The sequence below is a fragment of the Xenopus tropicalis genome, chromosome 8 (genome assembly GCF_000004195.4).
Source record: "Xenopus tropicalis strain Nigerian chromosome 8, UCB_Xtro_10.0, whole genome shotgun sequence".
NCBI classification, from domain to species: domain Eukaryota; kingdom Metazoa; phylum Chordata; class Amphibia; order Anura; family Pipidae; genus Xenopus; species Xenopus tropicalis.
Window position 1 is genome coordinate 15,905,315 of NC_030684.2, and position 20,767 is coordinate 15,926,081.

The 20,767-nt window shown below is 50.3% G+C and overlaps 4 protein-coding genes across 5 annotated transcripts in view; 2 read left to right on the plus strand and 2 right to left on the minus strand.

Moving 5' to 3' along the window:
- Positions 1-20,767, minus strand: part of LOC108645372 (serine/threonine-protein kinase mig-15-like) — a 429,797-nt gene that overhangs the window by 304,971 nt on the left and 104,059 nt on the right. The gene's annotated exons all lie outside the window — the stretch shown is intronic.
- The window catches only part of LOC101734594 (coiled-coil domain-containing protein 77-like), a 597,836-nt gene that overhangs the window by 206,572 nt on the left and 370,497 nt on the right, over positions 1-20,767 (minus strand). The window lies entirely within an intron of this gene.
- LOC101730989 (coiled-coil domain-containing protein 77) overlaps positions 1-20,767 on the plus strand; it is a 606,394-nt gene that overhangs the window by 84,720 nt on the left and 500,907 nt on the right. The gene's annotated exons all lie outside the window — the stretch shown is intronic.
- On the plus strand, positions 2,227-5,559 carry LOC116406991 (lysine-specific demethylase 5A-like). Its single transcript, XM_031892325.1, has 3 exons — positions 2,227-2,736; positions 4,922-5,023; positions 5,249-5,559. The coding sequence occupies exons 2-3, from the start codon at positions 4,925-4,927 to the stop codon at positions 5,444-5,446; spliced, it is 297 nt and encodes a 98-aa protein (XP_031748185.1). The 5' UTR covers positions 2,227-2,736; positions 4,922-4,924; the 3' UTR covers positions 5,447-5,559.

Genomic DNA, 20,767 nt, shown 5'->3' on the forward strand with positions numbered 1-20,767 from the left:
GGCTAGCATTTAAAATCGCCAGTGGGATGCTTCACTGCGATGTCGCACAAGTTGTCTTTGGAGGAAACTTTGAGCGACCGTGGGACATCGTAGCGACGCGAATGCCATCCCACCGGCAATTTACACTCTAGCCGGTGGGATGGCATTGCGGGGAGATTAGTCGCCCATCACTAATCTCCCTGTGTACGCACTGCCCTAAAGACACACCGGGCTACTAGTAGCAGCTACTTTTTCAAGCTACTGAAAATCCCTTCCATAGACAATACACGTAGAGACAATTATCAGTAAATGATTAGCATTGTCTATTTTAGTAGCCACGACAAGTAGCTGCTACTAGTAGCTCTGTGTGTCTTCACCCTAAGGGCTCTGGCACACGGGGAGATTAGTCGCCCGCGGCAATACTCCCTGTTCGCGGGCGACTAATCTCCCCGAGTAGCCTTCCCCTGCCATCCCACCGGCGAACATGTAAGTCGCCGGTGGGATGGCAGACGCGGCGGGGCGACTTACATGATGGCGTCTGCCATCCCGCCGGCGACTTACATGTCGCCGGTGGGATGGCAGGGGGAAGGCAACTCTGGGAGATTAGGCGCCCGCGAACAGGGAGTTTTGCCGCGGGTGACTAATCTCCCCGTGTGCCAGAGCCCTAAGAGAGCTGCAGAATATGTAGGTGCTATATAGGCAGAGGATAATGACTACATGCCCTGTTGTGCGAAAAAATGTACCCCATGACACGTGAGGCATAACTTGAGGGTATGTACCCCAAAATTCTATCATGCCCAAAGTGTGTTTGTTTGCATTTGTAAGGATTACTTATGTATACAGGCCATAATGGCCAAACATCATGGGGAAAGTGTCCTCTATCTAAATTTGCTTTATGCATGTTTAGAGTGGCTAATGGCCGACTGCATTTACTGTTTTGGGCTATCACATATGGTTGCAGTTTCAATGGATAATATTTATTCTATTATTTGATATTATATTATTGTTCTAACAATCAAAGAAGGCAATAGTCCAGCCAGTAGTGGGGTGGTTGTGTCCAAGCTGAAAGGTCACTATAATCAAACCATTAAAGTTTAAGTAGTTAAAGAAGAACTTTTGTATTATTTTTTGCTGAAAGAGGTGGAGGACCTAGTCAGCAGGGTATTGTACGTTTGTCAGATATTCGGACAGATTGAACATGGACTGAATAGGTGCGTTGATGTTGCCTTCATCCAATTGGTCTGTGGGCCTTTCTGTATAATCCTGTCTTGGGCCCCTGGGCCACATTCGTATCGGCCCAATTTGGCCCAGGAGGAGGGTGTCCAAATCGAGCCCAGATCCACTCATTTGTGACCTTGACAAAACAGTGGAGCTGGCTGTGTATTTCCAACTTAAGAGCCTTACATACGCAAATAATTGTCATTGAACAAAACTGCTGTTTACACCAATAAGGTGTTGGTCTGGCTTACAAAAAAAATGTATATACGCACCTTTATGTAGTGAGATCAGCGTTATAACAGCCGATATCCACGTTTGCAATGCAGGGGGTTAATTCTCCAGGTTCTACCCCAATCTTACAACTGGCTGTTTTTCTCACCTCTTAACCTATTTACTACTTTATGCCCCTTATGGGGGAGGCGGGGGCAACATGGAACTGAAGCTGTCTGTACTGACCAGGGTTTTTGCTCCAATGATTACAAATGGAAGGGAAGTCCAATTACTGAAATGAATCTTCTCTGCCATTACTTTGTAGTCTATTTTTCCTAAAATCCCAACACTGCAGCTTTAGTGTACACATTAGGGTTATACCTGGGGTTTAAGTAGGGATGCACCGAATCCACTATTTTGGGGTTTGGGCGAGATTCCTGGATTCTGAACCGAATCCTGGATTTGTTGCATCCCTAGTTTTAAGCTGCAGTTTGCTGCTTCTAGATAACAGCCACCAGTGTTGGACTGGGGTGCCAAGGGCCCACCAGAAAACCTTAGGCCCACTGTCCAGACCACCATTCCTTCCCAGTTCACTCACTTTCTTTAATTTCTTAATTACTTATTTTTACATACTATTATCTATCCTTTCCTTTATTTCTTTTGTTTCTTCTCATAGAATTGAGTAATGGCCATGGTGTAGGCATACAAGGCAAATGGTTGGGTGAGCAAGGGGGCCCACTGGGAGTTTTTTTCCTATGAAGTTTGTATTCTATTTATTTAATTAAAAATAAATCCTATACATATTATTTGTGTGGGTTTATATAATATAGGTACCTTCCTGACACCTGTAGGTATTTAAACTGTTTAAACGTTTAGCAGAGCTATTACTTTAACCATGAAAATGCTTAATGCCAGCAGTAACCCCCTAGTGTGTCTCCCCTGCTGATTTAGTAGCACAGGCAGGGTTTATATTATTTGTACTTCTGAAGGCAAGGTTCAGAATTACTTCTACAACTTGGAACTTGGGCAGGTACTGCTCCAAATACATTGTTCTGAGCATCCCTTTGCAGGACAAAACTCATAATTATCCTTTATTTTCTCTTTATAAAAGGTATAGAAAAGAAAACCTAGAATTTCCCTTTAGTTTGCCTGTGCGCTTTATAGATTTATTCTTAGCCCCCTAGAGAGCCAGTTTTGGTTATTGGCACAGTTACAGCTTAGCTTTATTGCTTTTATGTTCCTTTATCTCAGGACTGGCAGCCGCCCTTTGCCTGCGATGTCAAAAGCTTCTGCTTCACCCCTCGGGTACAGCGCTTCAACGAACTAGAGGTAAGGTTTCTGTGATTATTGTGCTGGGAATAAACCCAGATCATGGTTATTACAAACTGCTGTTTTTGTAGCTACATTAACATGTTGGAACTTGAGGATATGGACATTAACAAAATTGTTAGTTAGAAGCTTGACCAACTTGGGTTGGTTTTCCATATCCCTATTAGTTATATACAGATATTTGGATTTAAGGTGGCCATACACCTTCAGATCCGCTCGCTTGGCGATGTCGCCAAGCGAGCGGATCTTCTCCCGATATCAGGAGAATCCAGGCTAATTTGATTGTGTGGCCAAACGATCGAATTATAATGACGGGTATAGGCAAAGTCGGTTTGGGGACCGAATCAACGAGCCGATACGGTCCCCCATCCGACTAGATTTTTTTAACCTGCCGATCGATATCTGCCCGATTTCAGGCCAGATATGGGTCGGGCAGGCCCGTCGTTAGTGCCCCTACATGGGCCGATTAGTTGCTGAATCGGTCTAAGGGACCCATATTGGCAGCTACAATCGGCCCGTGTATGGGGACCTTTAGGCAGTATCGTATTTGTTCCAGAACAGTAGCCGATATTTACTTTCATTATTCTAACTGCTCTAGACCAGTCATAGCTAAATAGAACCTTTGCTATATAAACAAACATGTATGTTTAATTGACTTTATGATCTTGCATTGTTAAAATGCGGATGTGGGCAGAAGTCATTTATAGAGACTGGAATCACACTGCATAACATCATAACTCCCTGGCAGCTTAAACAAAAGCAGTTCTAGCATGGCTTCCGATTCAGCAGGGGAATTTGGAAGAAGTATAGCAGGAGGGCCACCTGTTGGGTATCCCATTCTTAAATTAATTAGAGCTTGGATATGTGGCAAGGACAAAAAGACAGAAAAAGACACAGCAGTACAGATTAGGTACATGTTTCCCTTGTTATGATATAGGCTGGAGATATCCTGTGCATTTGCATGTTTTGTTTATTCATCTTAATTACCTGCCATGAAGGGAGTGTATGGAGCCAATTGCACACCTGTTGTGCCAGTTCCGCTTGCTTATGCTGCACAGTGATGCAGCGCCTCCTCCCATGCTATGTTCCCTCTCCAGCAATTATGTGTATGTCCCCTGGGAGGTGAGTAGGCCACCTTATTAAAAGCCACTAGGCTGCAACAGGAAAGGATTAAGCTATAGTCCAATACACACTTTTCCCCCTTGATGCCCAGGAGACTAGAATATTCTTCATTTTCTGCAAGATTAAGGGTGAAGACACACAGAGCTACTAGTAGCAGCTACTTGTCGTGGCTACTAAAATAGACAATGCTGATCATTTACTGATAATTGTCTCTACATGTGTTTTAGCAGAGGCAATTCTCAGTATTGTCTATGGCAGGGGATTTTCTGGCATTTAGTTAGCCATGAAAAAGTAGCTGCTACTAGTAGCTCTGTGTGTTCACCCTTAAGGTTGTAACCCTTAGACTTTATTGAAAAACACTGTGAATTTAACTACAATTCCAAAAAGAGAAAAGGAAGTTAAAAAGTCCCAGTGTGTTATAGACCATATTGTTGGTAACTTTACATCGCTGGACAACTGCAAGTGGCTATGTATATGTTTGGCCGTAATACTGATTGTATTGTAGAACTTAAATATAGAAATAAGTGTTCAGGTTTGATGTTAGAATTAGGGTAGACAATTTACAGCAGCTTTCCAACCTATAAGGGCTCTGGCACACGGGGAGATTAGTCGCCCGCGACAAATCTCCCTGTTGCGGGCAACTAATCTCCCCGAATTGCCATTCTACCGGCAAAAAATGTGTCGCCGGTGGGATGGCACACACGGCGGCGCGATTGCGGCAACTTCGGCGATTTGCCGAAATCTCCTGCGCAAGCGTGTGCCATCCCACCGGCGACTTACATTTTCACCGGTGGGATGGCAATTCAGGAAGATTAGTTGCCCGCGAATAGGGAGATTTGTCGCGGGCGACTAATCTCCCCGTGTGCCAGAGCCCTTATAGGTGGAAAGCTGCTGTAAATTGTCTACCCTAATTCTAAACATCAAACCTGAACACTTATTTCTACATTTAAGTTCTACAATACAATCAGTATTACGGCCAAACATAAGTTAATTACTCTTTGCTTTAGTATAGTATGTTATCTGCAGGCTTTCACCCTGACTGTCGGAATTTTCTTTCATCCAGGCAATGACCCGTGTCAAACTCGATTTCTTGGATCAGCTGGGAAAATTTGGGAGCTGCAAGGTTCCGCGCTCAGAATTCCAGTGGTGGATGGCAAGCTGTTGGGTGTGTATGCACTGAGCAAGGTGGGCGTGCAGGGACAGGTGGTTCTGCAGATAAACAACATACGCATTAGCATCTTGCAGTGTCTTCTGCGCCAGGATTAAATGGTTTACTGTAATTAAATAACTGCAGGAAGTTTATATAATTACACCTTTCTAAAAGAACAGAAAGGGCCTTATTGCCCAGAGCCATCCGTAGACTGTTACCTTCTTTCCTTTTTCACTCCAGGTGGTTTCCAGTGAGGGGGGATTTGAGGTTGTCACTAAAGAGAAGAAATGGTCTCAGGTGGGCAATCGGATGGGATACCAGCCAGGCAAAGGCACAGGCTCTCTTCTGAAGTTGCACTATGACCGAATCCTCTACCCCTACGAGCTGTTCCAGTCTGGCGTCAGCCTGATGGTAAGAAATGCACCTAGAATATTCTAGAGAGAAACCTTCTGTTTCAGTTTTTAGTAAAGGTACCGGTATAGGACCTGTTATCCAGAATGCTCGGGACCTGGGGCTTTCCGGATAAGGGGTCTTTCCGTAATTTGGATCATTTAAACCTCACAGGATTGTTTTGGCATCCAATAAGGATTAATCATATCTTAGTTGGGATCAAGTACAGGTACTGTTTTATTATTACAGGGAAAAGGGAATCATTTAACCATTAAATAAACCCAATAGGGCTGTTCTGCCCCAATAAGGGGTAATTATATCTTAGTTGGGATCAAGTACAGGTACTGTTTTATTATTACAGAGAAAAGGGAATCATTTAACCATTAAATAAACCCAATAGGGCTGTTCTGCCCCCAATAAGGGGTAATTATATCTTAGTTGGGATCAAGTACAGGTACTGTTTTATTATTACAGGGAAAAGGGAATCATTTAACCATTAAATAAACCCAATAGGGCTGTTCTGCCCCCAATAAGGGGTAATTATATCTTAGTTGGGATCAAGTACAGGTACTGTTTTATTAATACAGAGAAAAAGGAAAAACATTTTTAAAATTTAGAATTATTTGCTTATAATGGAGTCTATGGGAGACGGCCTTTCAGTAATTCGGAACTTTCTGGATAATGGGTTAATGTACTGTTGCCCTGAACTGGTAAAAGCTGTGTGTTTGCCTCAGAAAGACTGCCATAGTTTATACATAAACAAAGCTGCTGTGTAGCCATGGGGGCAGCCATTCAAGCTGGAAAAACAGGAGAAAAGGCACAGGTTACGTAGCAGATAACAGATATTCTCTGTAGAATTCAATGGGAATCTAGAAAGCTTATTTGTTATTTGCTATGTAACCTGTGCTTTTCTTTCCAGCTTGAATGGCTGCCCCCGGGGCTACACAGCAGCTTTGTTTATATAAACTATAGTAGTCTTTCTGAAGCAAACACAAACTTTTACCTTTGCAGGGCTTTGCTACACTTTACATTTTTGGTCTTACTGTCCCTTTAAGTCTTTCAGGGCTCAGTGTCCTTCTATGGAAAGTGGTGGCAGTTCAGTTCCCACCCAGCCAAGCTGGTAGCCTATTGGTCTGTGTGTGGGTCCTGCCAAGTTCTAGGGTTGCCACCTCACCCCTTTAATACTGGCCACATATTGAATCCACATGTTGCATGGCTAATTAGCAATTCATATAGATGCATGCTGCATGGCTGTACATGAACCAGTTCAGTCTGCAGCATGCATCTCAATGATTTGTTAATTAGCCATGCAAGGCGTGGATTCAATATGTGGCCGGTATTAAAGAGTGGTCAGGGCTTTATTTGGCCGCATCTAATTGTGAGCGGTGCCCTTTAAACATATAGTTGATGGCTGCAGGGAATTATAATCCATCCTGCTATAACGGCTAAGGGGGAGGCTGGTGTGTGTGACCTTCACTTTCAGCCACTAATCTCAGGTCACAGGCCTGATAAATCCCAACGGCATCCGCCAAACAGCGAATGGGGCATGAGAAGGATGTGAGGGATTTGAGAGTCAGTTCAGCAAAAGCCCCGGAGCCTTGAGATTCAGTTGGATTTCCTAATGAAACAATAAGCAGCACAAGGTCAGGTACCCATCCCTGGGAGGGAAATGCACGAGCACCATGGTACTCCTCCTCCTCCTCCTCCTTCTATTGTATAATTAAAGTCACAAACTCACCTCTGGGTTGGATCTTGGAGGCTTGTAGAACTCTAAATTTGGATGCAGGGCCGGAATATTCTTGTGCGCCAGAGCTTTGCCGAGCTCACTCCAACTACTGTATCCTGGCAATAATGCTGGGCATTGGCTTAACTACTAAGAGAGTAAGGGGTGCTCTCCCCTTGCAATGCTAAGTAAGCTTTATCAGAACAGTCTACGTGAATACAGCCATAAGCATTCACAGAAACGCTGTGCTGAGTCCTCTATCAAAAAAAACAGGATTTCTTGTCAGGGGCGGGCCAAGCCGACCGGGCGCCCTAGGCAACCCGGTCGGCAAACTCCGCCCACCTCCCTGCCCCCCGAACGGCGCATGTGCGCCCAATGCACAGGAGGAGGTGGGAGGGGCGTGGCGGTTAGTTCAGTCATTGCCTCCGCCGCTAATGACAAGCGGCGGAGGCAATGACAAAGTAGCGCTAGGGGTAGGCAGGAGAGGCTCCTGCCTGGCGCCCCTCCATCGTTGCACCCTAGGCAGCTGCCTCTTCTGCCTACCCCTAGTTCCGGCCCTGTTTCTTGTCTCCTTGTTTGTAAACATGTTCTTCAGTAAATTCACTTTTGGTATGTTGCGTAGAGTGCCAGGGTCGGACTGGGGGGTGCAGGGCCCACCGGGGCTCCCGCCCCAGGGGCCCTGCAGGTGCCCCAGCCCGTGTCCCCTACCCCCCCCAGGGGCCCCCCTAACCCCCCGCAGGCCCCACCTGACGTCCTCCCTGAGTGCGTATAAATTGAACGCGTCGGGGTGGAACAGTCAGAAGGGGGAGCGCCGGCAAAGGTCGGACTGGGCCACTAGGGCCAGGGCCCACCGGGATTTTTCCCGGTGTCCCGGCGGCCCAGTCCAACCCTGTAGAGTGCTATTCTGAACAATTTGCAATTGGTCTTCATTTTTTTATTATTTGTGACACTGTGACCTACTGTGTCCGTAAGTTACCCTCCCATCTAGATTGTAAGCTCTTCGGGGCAGGGACCTCCATCCTCTTGTGTCTTTGACTCTTAACTTATTGCAACTGTATCTTGTATTTATTTGTATTTATTTATTTGTATTTATTGTTATACGGAGTATTTATCTATTATTATCTTAATAACCCCCTGTTTGTATTAATGTATTCTACTGTACAGCGCTGTGTACATAAGTAGCACTTTATAAATAAAGATATACATACATACATACATTTGTGTTTTTTGAATTATTTAGCTTTATATTCAGCAACTCTCCTTCTTGGCCTTTTAGCAGCAATAAGGTTGCTAGGGTCCAAACTAGCCTAGCAACCAGGCAGTGGTTGGAATGAGAAACTGGGATATGTATAGGAGTGGGTCTGAATAGAAAGATAGGTAATAAAAAGTAACAATGACAAAGGACTCCACACCTCACTGCGGACCCTGAAGGGGGTTATAAACCTAGTTATGCTATAGAAGTTGCCCAAAAACATAATTATAGATGCAATAAAACTCACTAATGAGAATTCTACTGACCAAAATGCAATAGAATTCACCACTAAGAATCCCGATTCCCAGCACTGTGTCGGCCATCTTGCTGGTACCTTACATATAGAGATAATGATGGCATTTTCCCCGTCATTATATGGCACAGGAATCAGACATGGGGATAAAGGGACAGACTTGTTCAGTGCTGGGAAACTGTGCTTATTGCTCCCAACCAGGGCCACCATCAGAAATCACGGGGCCCCTCACAAAAAAATTTTCTGGGCCCCCCTCCTCCCACACCCCCAATGGCCCCTCCCACACACCCCCATCAATACAAAAGACATACAGACATTGGTAGCCAGGGGTTACGTTTTGCATTGGTGCCAGGGCAGGTACCCCCTAAATCATTGCTAGCCAGCCCAGGGCCCCCTAAAACATCAGTGGTCCTCCCCCAAATTACACATACCGCAGGGCACCCCCAGCATCCTCCGGCCCCCCCAAGCATCCTTCAGCTTCCCCAAGGGCCCCCCCAAGCATCCTTCAGCTTCCACCAGGGCCCCCCCCCAAGCATCCTTCATCTTCCACCAGGGCCCCCCCAAGCATCCTTCATCTTCCACCAGGGCCCCCCCCAAGCATCCTTCATCTTCCACCAGGGCTCCCCCCAAGCATCCTTCATCTTCCACCAGGGCCCCCCCCCCAAGCATTCCTTCATCTTCCACCAGGGCCCCCCCCCAAAGCATCCTTCATCTTTCACCAGGGCCCCCCCCCAAGCATCCTGCATCTTCCACCAGGGCCCCCCCCCAAAGCATCCTTCATCTTCCACCAGGGCCCCCCCCCAAGCATCCTTCATCTTCCACCAGGGCCCCCCCCAAGCATCCTTCATCTTCCACCAGGGCCCCCCCCCAAGCATCCTTCATCTTCCACCAGGGCCCCCCCCCAAGCATCCTTCATCTTCCACCAGGGCCCCCCCCCAAGCATCCTTCATCTTCCACCAGGGCCCCCCCCCAAGCATCCTTCATCTTCCACCAGGCCCCCCCCCCCAAGCATCCTTCATCTTCCACCAGGGCACCCCCCCAAAGCATCCTTTATCTTCCACCAGGGCACCCCCCCAAAGCATCCTTTATCTTCCACCAGGGCACCCCCCCAAAGCATCCTTCATCTTCCACCAGGGCATCCTTCAGCTTCCCCCAGGGCCCCAAGCACCTTCAATTTCCTCCCAGCAGCGTCCTGCTCCCATGATGTCCTCCTCTCTGTGCCGCGGCTCCCAGCTGCTTCTGTGCTTTTATAAGGTTGTGCTCTGTGCGTGTGACGTCAGTACGCACGGGAGCAACCTTATAAAAGCGAGGATGCAGCAGAGAGCCGCGGCACGTAGAGGAAGACGCAACTGAAGATTGGGCCCGGGCCGGGCTTGATGAAAGGGGGCCCGGAAACTCTGGCGCGGCCGGGTCCCCTTTACAGCTAAAAATGCCCGGGCCCGGGATGGTCGTACCCCCTGTGCCCCCCTGATGGCGGCCCTGCTCCCAACTCCAATTGCAGGAACAGAGAACAGGGAGCCGGATTTACTCACATCAGCTGGGATTCTCATTGGGGGATTTTTTTTAATTTTGAGGGGTCGCTGGAGATTTGGGGAAAAGTTTTCAATACATTTCATTGAGCAATATTGCTTTAAGAATACAACTCCAATGTTTCTAGGCTACAGCTCCCAGCATGCCTCAGCCTTCATTATATATTGCATTATTCTGGGATTTGTAGTCCGGCACCAACTAAATACAGTTGGGTTGAGCAATGCAGTGCAGCAGGGTTTACAAGCCCTTTAGATTGGGTAATCCACCCAGCAGGTTGGGGCAAAGTCCTTTACTCAACATGATTTTAGGGACTACAATGCCTTTGGCAATGGGTGCAGCTATCAGGGAGTATTGGGAGGCAATAAGCAGTGGTTTATGGTGATTTATTGGCAGTTTCTTAAGCACTGATTAAACACCATGCTGGTCATGTACACACAGACCCAAGGCCTGAGCCCCTTGTTGCCCACTTTGGGCCTGTACATGGACCACTTCTGCCTACATCACTGGTGGGTGCAACTAGGGTCTGGTTTTGACCCAGACAGCCGCTCAGAAAGCTCTTTGCTACGGCCCATACGTATGAAGCTCAGCTTTAGATGCCCCGGTGTACCCGATTCCTGCATTTCTAACCCACTGACCTAAGAGTCAGGCAACTTGTGGGATGAGTATATTCTCAGTAATGCATCAATTGTGTATATTCATAGGGTTTCTGTGACTGCCTGTGGCTATGTTTGTACAAGGTTTATATATATTTCTGTAGCTGCACCAGGTTCAGCCTGGGGATATGGAAAAGTGTGCCATTCCCAAACTGGCATCAACTGTTGCTTTGGAACCTTTTATTATATTCTTATTGATCCATGGAAATCGACCTTCCCATTCCCAGTTGCCCCATGGAAACAAAGCACCATCTAACAGTCTAGATCACGGTTGTCCAATTGGAGGCCTGTGGGCCAGATGTGGTCCCCCAGAATTTTTGGGCCCCTAGTCTGCTCAAAGGCTCCATGAACTTCATTGTATGAAGACATCATTTTATTTTAACCTGATCCTCGAATATACTACAGGTATAGGAGCCATTATCTAGAATGCTTGGGACAAAGGGTATTCCGGATAAGGGGTCTTTCTGTAATTTGGATCTTCGTACCTTAAGTCTACTAAATAATCAATAAAACATTAATTAAACCCAATAGGGCTGTTCTGCCCCCAATAAGGATTATTTATATCTTAGTTGGGATCAAATACAGGTACTGTTTTATTATTACAGAGAAAAGGGAATCATTTAACCATTAAATAAACCCAATAGGGCTGTTCTGCCCCAATAAGGGGTAATTATATCTTAGTTGGGATCAAGTACAGGTACTGTTTTATTATTACAGAGAAAAGGGAATCATTTAACCATTAAATAAACCCAATAGGGCTGTTCTGCCCCAATAAGGGGTAATTATATCTTAGTTGGGATCAAGTACAGGTACTGTTTTATTATTACAGAGAAAAGGGAATCATTTAACCATTAAATAAACCCAATAGGGCTGTTCTGCCCCAATAAGGGGTAATTATATCTTAGTTGGGATCAAGTACAGGTACTGTTTTATTATTACAGAGAAAAGGGAATCATTTAACCATTAAATAAACCCAATAGGGCTGTTCTGCCCCCAATAAGGGGTAATTATATCTTAGTTGGGATCAAGTACAGGTACTGTTTTATTATTACAGAGAAAAGCGCTAAAGGTCACCAAATAAAAAGTTGCGGCTTTTGGATATTTGGCGACGATTCCGAATTCAACAATTTGCCATCTAAAACTAGTCGATATTATGTAGAAGTCAATGGCAGATGTACCTTCCCTGGAAGATCTTTCTGGGGGCTTGTTTATTAACACTGGTGCAAATTTGCCCCTGGGCAGTAACCCATAGCAACCAATTGGAGTTTGGATTATTCCAGTCACCTGCAGGTAGAACAATGAATGCAACAATTTGATTGGTTGCCATGAGTTACTGCCCATGGTTGATAGCTGAAACAGTGTCACAAAGAAGCCTGCTGATTAAAAGACCTTGCAGGATAATTGGTCGCGACCGAAAAAAGTCTGGCCACCCCTGCCATAGGCAATCACTATTTGTTGGGCTGTTGGGCCTTTGTGTCCTTGAAATGCCAGGACCTATTTTTTACTCCAAGTCAGTACCTGGCTTCTGTCTATAACGCATAAATATATTACCTGGCATTGCCATTCCCTTACCTTTTCCCAAAATGCTTGCTCTCCAGATCGTCCAGTTATAAATAGCCAGGGCCGCCATCAGGGGGGCACAGTCGTCCCGGAGAATTTCTACATTTAAGGGGGGCCCAGCCATGCTTCTGGATAATCAAATAAGGGCCCAGTCAACCTTAACATTGGGCATCTTAAATTTCATTGGTTGTCAGCGGCTAATCCGATTGGTTGTGCCCCGTGCGCAACCTTATAAAAGGGCCTGTCTCTTGGAGGAGTCTGAAGTCACCGGAGCTGCCGCTGAAGGAGAAGAAGCCAAAGAACACCATCTTCGGAGGGCCCTGTCTTCGGGGCAATTGGGGCACTGTGTATGGGGGGGACTGGTTGGGGCAGGCAAAGCCGACCAGGTTGCCTAGGGCGCCCGACACTGGGGGTAAGTACACTGGCACACTGTTGCCTCATTCATTTGAATAGTTCTGCCCCATGTTATTCAGGTTGGGCAGAAGATATTTGTGCACCTCAATTTTAAAACGCTCCCACAGATTTTTAACTGGAAAGAGATCAGGGCTGTATTTAGTTCTGGTGCTGCCTTACCCACTGGACCTCTCCCCTACCCATACCCCTACCCCTGCTGTTCAGAGCAGTAAAGTTTGCCCATGGGCCAGTTGTTGAACAGAGGGAAGCCCCTCATTCACCTTCAGTTTCTGGCACCAAATTGAGGATGGGGGTACATTTTTTCTAAACTGTTTCTTTCTATATAGGAACCATTGTATTTTGCACTGTTTTTAAAACCTTGGCTGAAAAGGTTTCTCTTAATTGACTATCCTGACACCCAATAAATAGTGACTGTCTGTGGCACCTTACAGCCCCCCCTGGGCATTCCCATATACCCAGAGGCACAAACAGCCCCCCCAGCCCGAATAAATAGTGACTGTCCTGTGGCACCTTAAAGCCCCCGGCATTCCCAGTACCCCAGAGGCACAAAACCAGCCCCCCCAGGCCCGAATAAATAAGTGGACTGTCTGTAAGCACCTTACAGTACAGTCCCCCTTGGAATTCCAGTACCCAGAAGCACAAACAGCCCCCCAGCCAAATAAATAGTGACTGTCTGTAGCTCCCAGTACCCAGAGGCACACACAGCCCCCCCCAGCCCAATAAATAGTGACTGTCTGTAGCACTTCAGTCCCCCTGGCATTCCCAGTACCCAGAGAACAAACAGCCCCCCAGCCAATAAATAGTGACTGTCTGTGGCACCTTACAGCCCCCTGGCATTCCCAGTACCCAGAGGCACAAACAGCCCCCCAGCCCAATAAATAGTGACTGTCTGTGGCACCTTACAGCCCCCCTGGCATTCCCAGTACCCAGAGGCACAAACAGCCCCCCCAGCCCAATAAATAGTGACTGTCTGTGGCACCTTACAGCCCCCTGGCATTCCCAGTACCCAGAGGCACAAACAGCCCCCCCAGCCCAATAAATAGTGACTGTCTGTGGCACCTTACAGCCCCCTGGCATTCCCAGTACCCAGAGGCACAAACAGCCCCCCCAGCCCAATAAATAGTGACTGTCTGTGGCACCTTACAGCCCCCCTGGCATTCCCAGTACCCAGAGGCACAAACAGCCCCCCAGCCCAATAAATAGTGACTGTCTGTGGCACCTTACAGCCCCCCTGGCATTCCCAGTACCCAGAGGCAAACAGCCCCCCGCCCAATAAATAGTGACTGTCTGTGGCACCTTACAGCCCCCTGGCATTCCCAGTACCCAGAGGCACAAACAGCCCCCCAGCCCAATAAATAGTGACTGTCTGTGGCACCTTACAGCCCCCTGGCATTCCCAGTACCCAGAGGAACAAACAGCCCCCCCAGCCCAATAAATAGTGACTGTCTGTGGCACCTTACAGCCCCCCTGGCATTCCCAGTACCCAGAGGCACAAACAGCCCCCCAGCCCAATAAATAGTGACTGTCTGTGGCACCTTACAGCCCCCTGGCATTCCCAGTACCCAGAGGCACAAACAGCCCCCCCAGCCCAATAAATAGTGACTGTCTGTGGCACCTTACAGCCCCCCTGGCATTCCCAGTACCCAGAGGCACAAACAGCCCCCCAGCCCAATAAATAGTGACTGTCTGTGGCACCTTACAGCCCCCCTGGCATTCCCAGTACCCAGAGGCACAAACAGCCCCCCCAGCCCAATAAATAGTGACTGTCTGTGGCACCTTACAGCCCCCCTGGCATTCCCAGTACCCAGAGGCACAAACAGCCCCCCCAGCCCAATAAATAGTGACTGTCTGTGGCACCTTACAGCCCCCCTGGCATTCCCAGTACCCAGAGGCACAAACAGCCCCCCCAGCCCAATAAATAGTGACTGTCTGTGGCACCTTACAGCCCCCCTGGCATTCCCAGTACCCAGAGGCACAAACAGCCCCCCCAGCCCAATAAATAGTGACTGTCTGTGGCACCTTACAGCCCCCCTGGCATTCCCAGTACCCAGAGGCACAAACAGCCCCCCAGCCCAATAAATAGTGACTGTCTGTGGCACCTTACAGCCCCCCTGGCATTCCAGTACCCAGAGGCACAAACAGCCCCCCCAGCCCAATAAATAGTGACTGTCTGTGGCACCTTACAGCCCCCCTGGCATTCCCAGTACCCAGAGGCACAAACAGCCCCCCCAGCCCAATAAATAGTGACTGTCTGTGGCACCTTACAGCCCCCCTGGCATTCCCAGTACCCAGAGGCACAAACAGCCCCCCCAGCCCAATAAATAGTGACTGTCTGTGGCACCTTACAGCCCCCCTGGCATTCCCAGTACCCAGAGGCACAAACAGCCCCCCAGCCCAATAAATAGTGACTGTCTGTGGCACCTTAAAGCCCCCTGGCATTCCCAGTACCCAGAGGCACAAACAGCCCCCCAGCCCAATAAAATAGTGACTGTCTGTGGCACCTTACAGCCCCCCTGGCATTCCAGTACCCAGAGGCAACAAACAGCCCCCCCCAGCCCAATAATAGTGACTGTCTGTGGCACCTTACAGCCCCCCTGGCATTCCCCAGTACCCAGAGGAACAACAGCCCCCCCAGCCCAATAATAGTGACTGTCTGTGGCACCTTACAGCCCCCTGGCATTCCCAAGTACCCAGAGGCACAAACAGCCCCCCCAGCCCAATAAATAGTGACTGTCTGTGGCACCTTACAGCCCCCCTGGCATTCCCAGTACCCAGAGGCACAAACAGCCCCCCCAGCCCAATAAATAGTGACTGTCTGTGGCACCTTACAGCCCCCCTGGCATTCCCAGTACCCAGAGGCACAAACAGCCCCCCCAGCCCAATAAATAGTGACTGTCTGTGGCACCTTACAGCCCCCCTGGCATTCCCAGTACCCAGAGGCACAAACAGCCCCCCAGCCCAATAAATAGTGACTGTCTGTGGCACCTTACAGCCCCCTGGCATTCCCAGTACCCAGAGGACAAACAGCCCCCCAGCCCAATAAATAGTGACTGTCTGTGGCACCTTACAGCCCCCCTGGCATTCCCAGTACCCAGAGGCACAAACAGCCCCCCCAGCCCAATAAATAGTGACTGTCTGTGGCACCTTACAGCCCCCCTGGCATTCCCAGTACCCAGAGGCACAAACAGCCCCCCCAGCCCAATAAATAGTGACTGTCTGTGGCACCTTACAGCCCCCCTGGCATTCCCAGTACCCAGAGGCACAAACAGCCCCCCCAGCCCAATAAATAGTGACTGTCTGTGGCACCTTACAGCCCCCCTGGCATTCCCAGTACCCAGAGGCACAAACAGCCCCCCCAGCCCAATAAATAGTGACTGTCTGTGGCACCTTACAGCCCCCCTGGCATTCCCAGTACCCAGAGGCACAAACAGCCCCCCCAGCCCAATAAATAGTGACTGTCTGTGGCACCTTACAGCCCCCTGGCATTCCCAGTACCCAGAGGAACAAACAGCCCCCCCAGCCCAATAAATAGTGACTGTCTGTGGCACCTTACAGCCCCCCTGGCATTCCCAGTACCCAGAGGCACAAACAGCCCCCCCAGCCCAATAAATAGTGACTGTCTGTGGCACCTTACAGCCCCCCTGGCATTCCCAGTACCCAGAGGCACAAACAGCCCCCCCCAGCCCAATAAATAGTGACTGTCTGTGGCACCTTACAGCCCCCTGGCATTCCCAGTACCCAGAGGCACAAACAGCCCCCCCAGCCCAATAAATAGTGACTGTCTGTGGCACCTTACAGCCCCCCTGGCATTCCCAGTACCCAGAGGCACAAACAGCCCCCCCAGCCCAATAAATAGTGACTGTCTGTGGCACCTTACAGCCCCCCTGGCATTCCCAGTACCCAGAGGCACAAACAGCCCCCCCAGCCCAATAAATAGTGACTGTCTGTGGCACCTTACAGCCCCCCTGGCATTCCCAGTACCCAGAGGCACAAACAGCCCCCCCAGCCCAATAAATAGTGACTGTCTGTGGCACCTTACAGCCCCCCTGGCATTCCCAGTACCCAGAGGCACAAACAGCCCCCCCAGCCCAATAAATAGTGACTGTCTGTGGCACCTTACAGCCCCCCTGGCATTCCCAGTACCCAGAGGAACAAACAGCCCCCCCAGCCCAATAAATAGTGACTGTCTGTGGCACCTTACAGCCCCCCTGGCATTCCCAGTACCCAGAGGAACAAACAGCCCCCCCCAGCCCAATAAATAGTGACTGTCTGTGGCACCTTACAGCCCCCCTGGCATTCCCAGTACCCAGAGGCACAAACAGCCCCCCCCAGCCCAATAAATAGTGACTGTCTGTGGCACCTTACAGCCCCCCTGGCATTCCCAGTACCCAGAGGCACAAACAGCCCCCCCCAGCCCAATAAATAGTGACTGTCTGTGGCACCTTACAGCCCCCCTGGCATTCCCAGTACCCAGAGGCACAAACAGCCCCCCCAGCCCAATAAATAGTGACTGTCTGTGGCACCTTACAGCCCCCCTGGCATTCCCAGTACCCAGAGGCACAAACAGCCCCCCCCAGCCCAATAAATAGTGACTGTCTGTGGCACCTTACAGCCCCCCTGGCATTCCCAGTACCCAGAGGCACAAACAGCCCCCCCAGCCCAATAAATAGTGACTGTCTGTGGCACCTTACAGCCCCCCTGGCATTCCCAGTACCCAGAGGCACAAACAGCCCCCCCAGCCCAATAAATAGTGACTGTCTGTGGCACCTTACAGCCCCCCTGGCATTCCCAGTACCCAGAGGCACAAACAGCCCCCCCAGCCCAATAAATAGTGACTGTCTGTGGCACCTTACAGCCCCCCTGGCATTCCCAGTACCCAGAGGCACAAACAGCCCCCCCAGCCCAATAAATAGTGACTGTCTGTGGCACCTTACAGCCCCCCTGGCATTCCCAGTACCCAGAGGCACAAACAGCCCCCCCAGCCCAATAAATAGTGACTGTCTGTGGCACCTTACAGCCCCCTGGCATTCCCAGTACCCAGAGGAACAAACAGCCCCCCCAGCCCAATAAATAGTGACTGTCTGTGGCACCTTACAGCCCCCCTGGCATTCCCAGTACCCAGAGGCACAAACAGCCCCCCCAGCCCAATAAATAGTGACTGTCTGTGGCACCTTACAGCCCCCCTGGCATTCCCAGTACCCAGAGGCACAAACAGCCCCCCCAGCCCAATAAATAGTGACTGTCTGTGGCACCTTACAGCCCCCCTGGCATTCCCAGTACCCAGAGGCACAAACAGCCCCCCCAGCCCAATAAATAGTGACTGTCTGTGGCACCTTACAGCCCCCCTGGCATTCCCAGTACCCAGAGGCACAAACAGCCCCCCCCAGCCCAATAAATAGTGACTGTCTGTGGCACCTTACAGCCCCCCTGGCATTCCCAGTACCCAGAGGCACAAACAGCCCCCCCAGCCCAATAAATAGTGACTGTCTGTGGCACCTTACAGCCCCCCTGGCATTCCCAGTACCCAGAGGAACAAACAGCCCCCCCAGCCCAATAAATAGTGACTGTCTGTGGCACCTTACAGCCCCCTGGCATTCCCAGTACCCAGAGGCACAAACAGCCCCCCCAGCCCAATAAATAGTGACTGTCTGTGGCACCTTACAGCCCCCCTGGCATTCCCAGTACCCAGAGGCACAAACAGCCCCCCCAGCCCAATAAATAGTGACTGTCTGTGGCACCTTACAGCCCCCCTGGCATTCCCAGTACCCAGAGGCACAAACAGCCCCCCCCAGCCCAATAAATAGTGACTGTCTGTGGCACCTTACAGCCCCCCTGGCATTCCCAGTACCCAGAGGCACAAACAGCCCCCCCAGCCAATAAATTAGTGGACTGTCTGTGGCACCTTACAGCCCCCCTGGCATTCCCAGTACCCAGAGGCACAAACAAGCCCCCCCAGCCCAATAAATAGTGACTGTCTGTGCACCTACAGCCCCCCTGGCATTCCCAGTACCCAGAGGAACAAACAGCCCCCCAGCCCCAATAAATAGTGACTGTCTGTGGCACCTTACAGCCCCCCTGGCATTCCCAGTACCCAGAGGCACAAACAGCCCCCCCAGCCCAATAAATAGTGACTGTCTGTGGCACCTTACAAGCCCCCCTGGCATTCCCAGTACCCAGAGGAACAAACAGCCCCCCCAGCCCAATAAATAGTGACTGTCTGTGGCACCTTACAGCCCCCCTGGCATTCCCAGTACCCAGAGGCACAAACAGCCCCCCCCAGCCCAATAAATAGTGACTGTCTGTGGCACCTTACAGCCCCCCTGGCATTCCCAGTACCCAGAGGAACAAAACAGCCCCCCCCAGCCCAATAAATAGTGACTGTCTGTGGCACCTTACAGCCCCCCTGGCATTCCCAGTACCCCAGAGGCACAAACAGCCCCCCCAGCCCAATAAATAGTGACTGTCTGTGGCACCTTACAGCCCCCCTGGCATTCCAGTACCCAGAGGAACAAACAGCCCCCCCAGCCCAATAAATAGTGACTGTCTGTGGCACCTTACAGCCCCCCTGGCATTCCCAGTACCCAGAGGCACAAACAGCCCCCCCAGCCCAATAAATAGTGACTGTCTGTGGCACCTTACAGCCCCCCTGGCATTCCCAGTACCCAGAGGCACAAACAGCCCCCCCCAGCCCAATAAATAGTGACTGTCTGTGGCACCTTACAGCCCCCCTGGCATTCCCAGTACCCAGAGGAACAAACAGCCCCCCAGCCCAATAAATAGTGACTGTCTGTGGCACCTTACAGCCCCCCTGGCATTCCCAGTACCCAGAGGCACAAACAGCCCCCCCCCAGCCCAATAAATAGTGACTGTCTGTGGCACCTTACAGCCCCCCTGGCATTCCAGTACCCAGAGGCACAAACAGCCCCCCCAGCCCAATAAATAGTGACTGTCTGTGGCACCTTACAGCCCCCCTGGCATTCCCAGTACCCAGAGGCACAAACAGCCCCCCCCAGCCCAATAAATAGTGACTGTCTGTGGCACCTTACAGCCCCCCTGGCATTCCCAGTACCCAGAGGCACAAACAGCCCCCCCAGCCCAATAAATAGTGACTGTCTGTGGCACCTTACAGCCCCCCTGGCATTCCCAGTACCCAGAGGCACAAACAGCCCCCCCAGCCCAATAAATAGTGACTGTCTGTGGCACCTTACAGCCCCCCTGGCATTCCCAGTACCCAGAGGCACAAACAGCCCCCCCAGCCCAATAAATAGTGACTGTCTGTGGCACCTTACAGCCCCCCTGGCATTCCCAGTACCCAGAGGCACAAACAGCCCCCCCAGCCCAATAAATAGTGACTGTCTGTGGCACCTTACAGCCCCCCTGGCATTCCCAGTACCCAGAGGCACAAACAGCCCCCCCAGCCCAATAAATAGTGACTGTCTGTGGCACCTTACAGCCCCCCTGGCATTCCCAGTACCCAGAGGCACAAACAGCCCCCCCAGCCCAATAAATAGTGACTGTCTGTGGCACCTTACAGCCCCCCTGGCATTCCCAGTACCCAGAGGCACAAACAGCCCCCCCAGCCCAATAAATAGTGACTGTCTGTGGCACCTTACAGCCCCCCTGGCATTCCCAGTACCCAGAGGCACAAACAGCCCCCCCCAGCCCAATAAATAGTGACTGTCTGTGGCACCTTACAGCCCCCCTGGCATTCCCAGTACCCAGAGGCACAAACAGCCCCCCCAGCCCAATAAATAGTGACTGTCTGTGGCACCTTACAGCCCCCCTGGCATTCCCAGTACCCAGAGGCACAAACAGCCCCCCCCAGCCCAATAAATAGTGACTGTCTGTGGCACCTTACAGCCCCCCTGGCATTCCCAGTACCCAGAGGCACAAACAGCCCCCCCAGCCCAATAAATAGTGACTGTCTGTGGCACCTTACAGCCCCCTGGCATTCCCAGTACCCAGAGGCACAAACAGCCCCCCC